We start from the raw sequence: 12552 nt of genomic DNA, 5'->3' as shown, positions 1-12552 counted from the left end.
TGCCTCCCCTCCTGCCCACGACACTCACCCCAACACTGCACAATCACTGGTGCTGCCTCCCCTCCTGCCCACGACACTCACCCCAACACTGCAGATGTTGTCTCACACACATCAGCAGAGGCCGCTCTACAGGCTCCCCACCAAACTGGGGGTGTCGTTGGCCTTGCTTAGCACAAAGTAAAACCTTAACCGTTGTGTCATGTTTTACTCTTTTGGCTTTTTGGGGGGCCCACCACCCAGATCACAAATAAATCACATACGAAGGCTTATTCTTAGCTGTGAATGCCTGGCCTTAGCTTGGCTTGTTTCTAACAAAGCTTTTCTTCACTTATACTGCCCGACGCCTCTGGGCTTTTATCTTTCTCTATTTTGGTATACCTTTCTTTCCTCCTTACTCCATGACTGACTGGGTAGTTTGGTGGCGGGCACCTGGTGTCTTCCTCTCCTTGTTCTCTTGCTCTTTTTCCTCATTTCTCCTTGCCTGGCAGCCCCACCTATCCTTGCTCCTGCCTCGCTATTGGCAGTTCATCTCTTTGTTAGGACCATCAGGTGTTTTAGACAGGTACAGTAACACAGCTTCGCAGAGTTAAGCAAATACAGTGTAGACAAAAGTTACACACCTGAAAATAATGCTCTTCAACACTTAACAGTAAATTTCTGGGCACATCTACATCTGTGTAGGATGCAGGCTACATGAAGGTCGGGTCTGAGCCTGAAGTGGATCTTCATCCGGGAGAAGGAGGAAGGTGGAAAATTCATTAAGAATATTTCAGGACAGACGATGACATCTGAAATCCAGCCTGCGGCTCAGGTTCAGGGGCCGCTAACACTCAACAATATCCATCTCCTGTGTGTTATGTAGTGAGAGAGGGTCCTTGTTCTTAGGGAATTCACAGGGAGATGTTTGGTTGAGAAGGTACCTGTTGACTCTGGAAAATCAGGGGAAGAAACCAGAAGGGGCAGAGCTGAGGAAGAGGGGCAAGCGGAGGGGAGGACAGTGGAAACCACGGAAATGGTGGAAACCACGGAAACTCTGGAAAGGGCACACAGGAGCTGACTCTGCGGTTTTCTGTAAGTTCTTATGTTCTTTCTTTTTAAAAGATTTATTTACTTTACTTTATGTGTTTGAGTATTTGCTTGAATGCACGTATACCATGTCTGGTGTCTGAAGAAGCCAGAAGAGGAACTAGACTTGGGGATGGTTGTCAGCCACATGTGGGTGCTGGGAATTGAACACAGATCCTCGCAAGAGCAGACAACATTCTCAACTGCCGAGCCACCTCCCCTGTCCCATTCTCTGTGAGTGTGAGGGTGTATCAGGACTAGAGATGCTCAGTGGTTAAAAGCACTGGCTGATCTCGCAGTGAACCAGAGTTCAGTTTCCAGCATACACATCAGGCTGCTCACAACAGCCTGTAACTGCAGTTCCAGGGATCTGATGCTCCCAGCAGGCCCTCCATTCTGCCACTGCCACACATATAATTAAAATAGTAAATATTTTAAAAATTGTACCAAAAATGCAAAGTAAGCGAGAAAAAAAATTAAGAGAAAGACTGCTGCTAATAAATTGCCTCAATGCATTCTGGGACAGCTTTTCAGGATTTCTGGTTCACAATCAAACTTGCTGGCCTGACAGAAGTTCACCAACATTCTAGAACTGAAAAGCAACTTGTACACATGTCAAAAAGGCCTCGAAGTCCTGGTGGTACATGCCACCACTTCAGGAAGTTCTGTGAGATGATGAAGCAGAGTAAAATGGAAACAAGGAAACAACCCTGGGCACCCACACCTCCCTGCAAACATGTGAAAGGAAGAGCTCCCCCTGCTGTCCAGGCTGAGAGGGACAACGACTTAGCAGCCTAGACACAGAAGCTAGGCCCATGTCCTACACTGTCAGTATCACTGTTTAATAAACAGGAGGTTCCTACCCCACAGACTGTATCCTGCTTCCCCCAAATACCTTACTGTATTTGAAGCTAAGTCAAGACAAGAATAGAGGAAGACTTTCTTCTTGGGGAAAGCATCAAAGGAAAACATCACCTCACGGGAGCGAGAGGCAGAGGCTCAGTCCTCAGCGGGACACCCTTCTATACACCACCACCACCACCACAGCTGGGGAAGATCACAGGAGAGGGGCAGAGAGGATGTAAGAGCTGGGGGATGACGAGAGCCATGGAAGGGGAAGTTCTGCACTGACATGGTGGTCACATTCATGAATGCACAGAAGCTACGGTTACCTGTAAGAGTCCTGGGTGAGCCAAATCTAGTCAAAATTCCAGCACAGATGGGCGAGGTGTGCTCCAGGCCTCACCCCCTATTCCTTACTGGGGAGCTACTAGTGTTTAGTAGCAGCTGGGGGAGGAAGGACCATTCTTTTTGTTTCCCTAGCTCCAGAGGATGGCCCAACAAGCCACGCACATGTGGAAAGTGCTAACGGAACTGAGTTGGTTATTATGGGGAGATAAAGTTGGGCGAGGGTTGTATTAGGGGTCTATTTGAGGGGCCTTAAAGGGGAAAAATAGAGGAAGATAGGATCATGTGTCATTGTATATGTGTATGAAATTTTCGAGAATGTGAAAAAAACTGACTTCACAAATATCAAAGGAGAAATTTCTAGAACTCATTTTCAGTTCCAAAGAGTTTTGATTTAAACAGCAGCAATTCAGACATGACTCAGTATAAAAAACATCATGCTGAGTAAGCGCTAAGAAAACATTCTCATACAGCAACAAGGCATAATTGGAATTGTCATTTTGAAGTATCAACGCTTGGTCTGCAGATGATGGCGAACGACAGGGAAGGGGGCCAAGAAAGTAAACGAGGGGCTTCTCCTGGAAGGAGGTGCAACCTTCTCGGCACAAAGGAAATCCAATATCCAGACCACATGAAAAGTGATCGCTATGGGAACGGTGCAGCTGTGAAAATCCACGTCAGTTTGTATTAACTGGCCTGGTAAGTTTGTGTAATGCAGGACTCGCTGAACAGCCACCGACAGGAAATAACTCTGGTAACAAAGACACCATACCTGTGTTTAATCTGATGCTTACAAGGAGGGAGGAGGTAAAACAAAAAAGCTATTCTCTCAAGAATAAGAAGGGGCAGGCAGTCTGAGGTATGTTTGGGGTTCTTTTTAGACAGTATCTTATGGGGCAGTTTAATTAGAAACAGCAAGAAAGCAAGAGCTCACGTTTCTCTCTAGAACCCATTATCTTGGTCGCATTGATGAGCTAGGCCTGCAGAAAGCCACAGGAAACTCCTGGCACCAAAGGGTTTCAGTTTGAAAATAATCCTGCCAAGTTATTTGGAGACCAATTAGTTCAGTTGTACAAAGAAAAGACAGACAGACAGACAGACAGACAGACAGACAGACAGACAGACAGACAGAGACAAAGTCGTTTCCATTAAGGAAACCCATGTCTCTGCAGATAGATGTGCACATGGCCACCCTCAGGGTCCTGCCAAAGAGGACACAGGATACTTTGAGACACAACAAGAGGAATGAGCTTAGAGGTCATTTACCCACAAATTCTAAGTTTTAAATCTCAACCGGACACTCGAGACGCCCAACAATAAAGCAGGCTTAGTTTATTCTCAGAGCAGAAAGGAAAACAAACCACTCTCCACTTGGGACTGCCTAGATTTAACCAAATTCATCACTGTGGTTTATCGATCCCAAATTCCTGTTAGACCAACGGGTCAGGGCTTGGCTTCTCAGAAGACTTAGCTGCGTGAAGTTTTCAACAGAAGCTTTTCAACTCTAAGTAGACTTTTCCTAGAACTCAATTTCCTCAGCACTGCCCACGCAGGAGGCACAGCTGGGAAATCCCAGGTCTTTAACTGAGAAATGTCAGCTTGGGATGAGTGACCCCCAAAAGCTACTTTACATAGCACCCCGAGTAGGAGTCTAAAAGGGCCAGGTTGAAGGTTTAAGGCAGCAGTTCTCACCTGTGAGTCATGACTTTGGGGCCTAAACAACCCATTCACAGAGGGTGCATATTAGTTATCCTGCATATCAGATACTTACACTATGATTCCTAACAGCAGCAGAATTACAGTTAGGAAGTAGCAACAAAAATAATCTTATGGGCTAGGGTCACCACAACATGAGGAACTGTGTTAAAGGAACAGCATTAGGAAGGCCGAGAACCACTGACTTAAAGAGACATTCAAAAGGGAATCAGCTGTCACGTACAGTACACATGCGAGAATAACTCAGAGCCTATTAAAAACTGAGATACCATGTAGTTTTAAGATGCATCAGCCGGTTCCCATTACGATGGACAACAGCCCTGCTCTATTTTTAGAGCCGCTGGAAAGATCAAAGAGGAAGGGGCCTGTTCCAGCCTCCTGATCCAGGCCCCTCATCTCTGCGTGCTTTTCCTTTGTCATTAGGAACATCTCCAAAACACTCACAGCCGGGACTGCCCGAAATCCCCCCACTTTCCGGGGGAAGCTTAAAATCTGCTCTGCTCAGGAGCTCAAGGAAGGGAACCCTCAGGAGAGGAACAGAACTTTAGGAGAGGGTCACGTTCAAGTTGGAAGTACTGCGGTTGCAGGCACTGACCCAGCATCCAGTCAGGCTCTCTGCATTCTAGAACCCGAGGTTTCCAAGGCTGGCATCTTGGAAGATGAATGCAGATCAACAACAGCAGGACCAAATCCTCCAGGCTTCCCTTCTACACATGCACACACACACACACACACACACACACACACACACACACACAATCAAAAAACAAGACAAGACAAAAACACCAGCTCTGGTGGGTTAGGATGAGGTCAACTGCTCAGAGGCAAAATGACTTACTTTGGGTGAACAGGCTGTACATTTGTCAAATGCCAAGCTGACAGGAAGGACATTATCGAACCGTGACAGAAATCCCCGGATCTAAAAACAAACAGAACAGAACAATTACGCATTAGGCAAGGGATGAAGACATCTATAAAGATGCATGTCGAATGGGTGACAAGGAGGAGGAAATGGCTATTAGGGGTTCCGACATAGGCAACTCTCTGAATGTAAGTACCCCCAACCCCTGTACTATCATAGGTTTGGGGAAGAGATAACTTAGGTCCCTTATTCCCAGGATATACATGATTTTTAAATATTTGAGACTTAAAATCAAATTCACTTAAAAACATAAAGAGCAACATGGGAGATCTCAGCATGTCTCGGGGCTGTGGTGTATCTCAGTTGATAGAATCCTTGACCAGCATGCACTAGGCCTTGGGTTCCATTCCCAGCACGGCACAAAACTAGGTTGGGTGGTGCATACCTAAAAACCTAGCAAAGAGGAGATAGATGCCAAAGTCATCCTTGGCTACATACATAACAGTCTAAGGCCAGCCTGGGCTGTATGAGGCCCTGTCCCCAAACCAAAATGAACATAAAAATTCTGTTTAAAGAAGTGTCAGAGAGTTAAAGTGCAGCTGAGTGGCAGGTTGCTCACCTGACATGCAAGGAGCCAGGGTTCCATGCCAGCCTCACAGAACAGAACAAAGTCAGGTCATCTAGGTTGCTCTGACTCGCCCCTCCCACAGAAACTCAGAGGATTGGGGTAAGCAAGCATTTCCACAGCTCTACGCTGGCTTCTCGAGGGCGGACACCAGTGATAACGGAAGGCAGGGACTGTCCTAAAAGAAGGCCCAGTGACTAGGCTGCTGAGAGCAGACCCCACAGAAATAAAAGCACTTCCCATTGCTGGGGAAACAGCACCACCTTGAGCAGAAACATCTGATTGCAAGCAGTAAATCTACTTTGAGAGCAGCTTGTGGGTCCGTTGTATGGACCAGGGAGATGAAATAAACCTCATGAGGGTAAAACCTAGAGCATTTCCACGGACGCCAGCAGCTGCAGTAATCAAGACAACACAAATCTTGAAAGTTTGCTTGGTGCCAGAATTTCCTGCTTTAAGTTGATGAAACTTAGGCTAGAAGGTGAAGCAGCCTGGCAAAACAAGCAGGAGGCAGCAGGGCTACGTTCCCACTGCTGCCACAAACACCATGGCCAAAGGTGAGTATCTATCTCAGTTAGTTGATCATTGTGAGAAACACCATGATCAAACCTGGAGGCAGGAGCTGATGCAGAGGCCATGGAGGAGTGTTGCTGACTGGCTTGCTACTCATGGCTTGCTCAGCCTCTTTCTCATAGAAAGAACCCAGGACCACCAGCCCAGGGATGGCATCACAATGAACTGGCCTCTCTCTCGTCAATCACTAATTAAGAAAATTTCCAGCTGGGCAGTGGTGATGCACTTGGGAGGCAGAGGCCAAGATAGCCAGAGCTACACAGAGATACCCTGTCTCAAAAAATTAATAAAATAAAATAAAAAAGAAAAGAAAATGCCCTATAGGCTTGCCTGATCTTATAAAGGTATTTTTGTTGCTGTTTTTTGTTTTTTCTTTTTCCTTTTGTTTTGTTTAACCCCTGCTAGTTGGGGTTTCTGTCCTACCCAGTTCCCGCAGCCGTTTAGTCCCAAAGAAAATCACATGGAAGTCTCCAGAAGATTATAAACTGATTGGCCCATTAGCTCAGGCTTCTTATTATTAGCTCTTGTAGCTTATATTAACCCATTATTCTTATCTATGTTAGCCACATGGCTAGGTACCTTTTTCAGCAGGGCAGGTCACATCTTGCTTCTTCCATGGTCTGAGCAGGGCTGGGGAGAAATGGGCTTCCTCCTTCCCAGCATTCTCCTGTTCTCATTGCCCGACCTTTACTTCCTGTCTGGTTGTCCCACCTATACTTCCTGCCTGGCCAATCAGCTTTTATTTAAAACATGATTGACAATACAGACAATTCTCCCATACCAGTTTTGTTTTGTTTTGTTTTTCAAGATGGGGTTTCTCTGTAGCTTTGGAGCCTGTCCTGGCATTCGCTTTGTAGACCAGGCTGGCCTCGAACTCAGAGAGAGCCTGCTTCTGCCTGAGGGTATTTTTAAAATGAAGGTTCCCTCCTCTCTGCTGGTTGTGTCAAGTTGACGTAAACTGTCCAGCACAAGCATTAAGTCAGAACTGACCAGCTCCTTGGGATCCTTTGAAAATGTCTCTGAGGTGAAAAATGGTGGCCATTTTACAAACTAGAATAAAAAGCAAGTTCAGGGGGAAAAGGCTGCCAATCAAGAACCGGAAGTCATCAACCGAAAGGACCATAGCATTAAGTCAAAAAGGACAATGTTGAGATCCTTATGAGCACCAAGAGTTCCAGGCTTAAACACACACTCTGGGGCTAGCGAGATGCTCAACAGGTGCCAAGCCTGATGACCTGAGTGAGCTCCCTGGAATCACCGACTCCTACAAGCTTGCCTCTGATCACCACCTGTGTGCCGTGGCTCACACACTCACACCCACGTACACGTACACAAATAAGTATAAGATAAGGTGAATGTATGTTCACAGTGTGCTTTACACACACCTAAGTTACTTTCATACTGAGTTCTTTTAAAGCAATCAGATCCAACACATTTTCCATTACATTAAAACACTGTTGAAAGTGGCCCACAAGTTTGTGTCTCCGCTCTGTGGTGTCTCTTGGAGCTCCTGTTGTAATTTCTGTCTGTGGAATGTTTTCTGCTAAACTTATGTGGCGGGAGCAGAGCTGGAGGGAAGGGATAGAGTAGACCTAGTTATGAGGCTGAAAGGAGAGCAGGAAAAAAGGAAGGAGAGGGAGAGAAAGAAAGCAGGAGATGCAGAGGGAGGGAGAGGGAGAGAGAGCGAGCAAGCACACAAAGGCCAGCAGCAACACGGGTGTCTATTACTGCTGTGATGAAACACCATGATCAAAAAGCAAGTTGGGAAGGGAAGGGTTTGTTTGGCTTATACTTCTATACCTGTTCATCATCAAAAGGAATCAGGACAGAAACTCAAACAGGGCAGGATTCTGGAGACAGAAGCTGATGCAGAAGCCACGGAGGAGTGCTGCATACTGGCTTGCTTCTCACAGCTTAATCAGCCTGCTTTCTTATAGAACCCAGAACCACCAGCCCAGGGCTGACCCCACCCACAATGAGCTGGGCCCTCCCTTATTAATAACTAATTAAGAAAATGCTTTACAGCCGGATCTTATGGAGGCATTTTCTCAATTAAGATTCCCTACTTTCAGATAACTCTAGTTTGTGTAGCAAGGTGACATAAGACAGGCTAGCAAACAGGTCACAGGCCTCTCACCAGGCCGCAAGCCATCTCAGCAGCCTCACCAGGTAATCTTTATTCATGGTATGCTTCGGTCTTGCTTCAGATGTTTGTGTTTGAGACAGGGGTTGACTCTGTAGCTCAGGCTGGCCTTATACTAAGGTAATTCGTCTGTCGGTGCTGGGACGATGGGTGAGCCCCCTCACCCAGCTGCAGAGCTACTTGTTGGAAAACCCTTTCTCCACAAAAGAACAAATGCCGCAGGAAACAACAAGGCTAGGGACCGTGAGAGCCCAGAAATGAGCTCTTGTGTGTGTGGCCAACTATATTCCCTCAGCCCGACAGGAAATGCATAAAACTTAGAGAGCAGAGACTGCTGTCAATAGTTCAGCGCCGTCCTTAGACATGCATGACTCCCAGAGTGACCCACAGTCCAGGTTATGCAAAAGTCCTAAAGGATGTATCCAGATCTTTTCAGAGAGGCCAGACTTCAACTCAAAGAAAGTAAAGATCTACCCCATACCTAAATTCTTTTTACATATTTGGAGTCAAATAAATATTTAAATTAAGACTGCAAAGTGATGTCAAAGATTCTATTCTCTGCCCTTTTCTGTTTTTAAGACCTATTGTGAGTGTGTGTGTGTGTGAGTGAGTGTGTGTGTGTGAGCAGTGCCATAGAGAGAAGTTATTAGGATGTCCTGGTAGTTGTGAGATTTCAGACTTGGAATCTGGGCACTAAAACTGGGTCCTCTGTACACGGCATGCGCTCTTAGCCACTGAGCCATCTTTCTAATCACCATGCTCCCTTTTCATAGATGAAAGCACGAAGGAGACATGGAAGCTCATACAGAAATCAAGTCAGTGCAGGGGCTGGGGGAGGGACGGGAAAGGACACCAGCCCAAAGGAACTGTTGGGGCGACAAACGCACCAAGCCTCCTCTGTGGTGAGATGCGAGTGTAGGCGCTTGTCAACACTTACTAAAGGGTACAACTGTTGACTATAAATTATGCCTTGGAAAGGTTGATTTAGAAATAGTTTATAAATTTGGTATTTTCAAATAATGTTCAATAATGCAGACTTCTGAAGCCCCCATCCTCAAATAATCACCAGTGTATCTTTCTAGGGGGAAATGGTTTTCATTTATTTATTTCTGGTTCTTGATGCTAATCCCAGGACCCTGTGATTGCTAATTCTACCACAGAGTTATGTGCCCTCCTGCCCAGAAGAAAAGATATGCCTAAGCTAACCGCAAATATGTTTCTTTCCGTTACCTGCAATGTGGCAGGACCCTGGAGGAAAGCTACCTTGGCTTTCTTGGCTCCTGCCCTGCTGGTCACTGTCAGACCCCAAACAGGCGAAGCTGGTAAGGTGAAATCTAAGCTGTCAAGCAGCCCTGGGTTTATCCCTGGACTTGGCTATCAGGGCTTGCCAGACAAGAGACACTGCGCTGGGTGGCGGATGGGAGGTAGCAGGCAGGAAGCACACGGCATGAGTGCAGGGCTGTTAAAGAGTTGTTGGCGGTCTCAGCACTCCACCTATGCAGTGTGCCCATACTTCACCAGGCATACAAGGACCTTCAGGAAACACGCCAAGCAAACACCAGAGGTTAGTTCAAGGAGTGGGCCTGGCTACGTGCCACCATAAAGTCTTTCTTCCCAGCTCAGGGTGGTGCATCTACAACGACCACAGCGCTGGAAATTTCCAGTGGTGGCTCTGGGCTGTGCTGGTGAAAGTTTATTCTGGAAGGGCTCGGACTGATGGCAGAGCAGGGATGGGCACCTCAATTGGGTGGTTGTAATTTTAGCTAAAGTGACTTTAGTTTTACACCAGGGCCCTCCTACCTCTGGTCTGTTCTCCATGCAGCAGACAAAGCGTACCCTCGTCATGCCAAGTGAGGATGCAGCACATTCACACGCACAGGCACCGTGCCAGGTCTCCAAGGGGAGTGCTTTCACCTGTCCTGTGGCAGCTCATTTTGGCGTTGTTGCCATCCCGTTACCTTCCACCACTTTCCAGATGAGATAACCAAGACTCGGAGAAATGGCACAGCCTTACAAGCACTACAGATCAAAGCCAGGAATCTCATTTCTGGTTTATTTTGGCTCTAAAATCCTGGTGGAGAAGCTGACATGCACAGAGAGAGGAAGGAGGGAGAGGAGGAGGAATTCAAACACTCTGTGAAAGGAAAACGCAGATGGCAACACCTCTCAGGTGAATTCAATTATCTTCAGTGGCTTTTGCCAGGTTGAATACAAAATAAATAGATCAGGAAAGGAAGGGGCCTTCCTCTCTGAACCACTGTCTTGGCCATGTTTCCACCAGTGCTCAGTAAAACTAACCTTGGTGCCAAGCCCACTTAGCCTCAATGGGATCCTAAGATCAACTGCTCAGAAACAAATGGTCACCCCAAAGGTGCCCCCGATGCTCGGGTGTTGCAGTAGCTCCCTTCAAGCTTGGTTGCTAGAGCTTGGAGTCTGCATGCATAGAAACATGCTCCAAACTCCGGATCAATCCTGGATGCTGGAAAAGATTCTTAATCTCATTCCATGCCAAGATGGAGTTTAGCAACAGTGAGCCCTGGGCACAGTGCAGAGGTCTCTTCAGATAACAGCTTCCGTTCCCATCCCTTGCTGCCTCTCATTATTGAAGTGGAGCCACAGAGGGACCAAAGAGCTAACCTGGAAGCCAGCCAGCATCATCTTCAGAAAATATTGCAGGATACAGCTAACTCTCAAGATGTAGCAAGCACTGTTTCCCGAGTTCTAGGATTCTAATTTCCTTTTTAGAGATAAACTTCCACTTTAATAAAAAGTGGAAAGAGAAAGAAAGCCAGCACAGGCAACTATCTCATGTGCCCCAAACTCTGCTAGTGCTTAATAAATACCATCTATATTTAGATTATACTATATAATATATATATATATATAATATAATATAAATACATTATATATTTAGTGACTCTCGGGGGCTTGTAATTAAGTTGTCCCCAGACAGGAAACATGAGGTTCAGAGGAGATGGGACACTTGCCCAAGGAGAAGGCAGACAGCATGAGGGTGTAGTCAGATCATATACCCAGGATCATCCTAGCTTTCAGATACTTCCCATTGGATGGAGATCCTACCACACCCTTGTGGTCTGGTTGTCTACTACCTCAGACTATAGCAAGAGCAAGCACTTCCTTGCTAGCTCTGATCCCAGTGTACCCTGCACATCTGTGCCTGGAAAGCACCTGTTTGGTTGGTTGGGCAGAGAAGGTGGATAGCATGGCTAGGTCAGAAACCACAGCAGCCAACACAGTAGAACTGCGAACCACCCTCTTCTCCTGTCACCGCCTAGCTGAGGGCCACAGAACCCAAGGGGAGGGAGAGGAAGGAAGTTCTTTACTAGGGTACAGCTCTTGGCTGGGCCTCCTCTAAGGAGACAGTCTTCATCTCCCAGGGCACAAGAGTTGAGCATCCTTGAACCCCAAAATAAGGAGACTTTTTTAAAAATAGAAGACCTGGGGATGGAGAAATGACTCGATGGTTAAGAGCACATTCTATTCTTTCTGAGGAACTGAATTTGATTCCCCAAGCCTACATATATCAGGCAGCTTACAACTGGCTGTAACCCCAGTTCCAGGGCATCTGACAGTTCTAACCTCTGTGGGTGCTTGTGTTCTTGTGTGTATGTGCGTATGTGCAAACACACACACCAACATCAATTAAAACAATAAAAGTAAATCTTAATAAAAAAAAGTAGAAGACTGAAGTCTGGGTAGAATGGCATCAGAGCCTTAGCAGACAGGAAATGAACAGTGGCTGAGCCTCCAGCTCCCTCTCTACCTTACCTCACTCAGAGGCCTCCCAGGCCAGCCTTGCTCATGCCCTGCCCTAGTTTTGCTTTTCTGGAAAGAGTTAAAGAAAAAAAGAACTCAAGCGCCCCAGAGAATCATGGGCTTCCCAGAGCAGGGAAGGGCACACACACACACACACACACTCAGACACAGGACACATGCACTCAGGGACTTCTCCTTACTTCTACTTCAGAGCTAGAAGTGCATTCCCCAAAGACAAAAATGCTAACTGCTCAGTCTGCAAGATAAAACAGGTCCTGGGTGTCTGGACACCTGTAGCAGGTCATTAGACCACAGGCTACTAAGTTCTGTCAGTCAGGCTCTCTTAGGGACCTGCAGGCCAACTTCCTCGAGTGTCAAGAGAGGTCTGTACATTTTTACAAGACCTGAATGGGTCTCCATCAAAGTCTTGTAGTGCTCAGTCATCATTCAGAAGCCAGGGAAAGATAGCAACTATGGTCAATTGTCGGTCAATTGTCTTGGACAACAAGGCTGAACTTGGAGTCTCCTAGGAGATACACCTCAGGGCATGTCTGTGAGGGAGTCACCTAGGAGATACACCTTGGGGCATGTCTGTGAGGGAGT

The 12552-nt window shown here is 46.6% G+C and overlaps 1 protein-coding gene across 5 annotated transcripts in view; it reads right to left on the bottom strand.

The window, feature by feature from the left end:
- Positions 1 to 12552, bottom strand: part of Atg7 (autophagy related 7) — a 219590-nt gene that overhangs the window by 118844 nt on the left and 88194 nt on the right. For all 5 annotated transcript variants that reach the window (XM_013353046.2, XM_026788324.1, XM_005365030.3 and 2 more), the window contains exon 17: positions 4808 to 4888. In XM_013353046.2, coding sequence (XP_013208500.1) covers positions 4808 to 4888 — 81 coding nt within the window. The remainder of the gene's footprint in view (positions 1 to 4807; positions 4889 to 12552) is intronic.

The sequence above is a fragment of the Microtus ochrogaster genome, unplaced genomic scaffold (assembly GCF_000317375.1).
Source record: "Microtus ochrogaster isolate Prairie Vole_2 unplaced genomic scaffold, MicOch1.0 UNK1, whole genome shotgun sequence".
NCBI lineage: Eukaryota > Metazoa > Chordata > Mammalia > Rodentia > Cricetidae > Microtus > Microtus ochrogaster.
The sequence above is the reverse complement of the archived record's forward strand: the minus strand, read 5'-3'. Positions and strand labels throughout refer to the sequence as shown.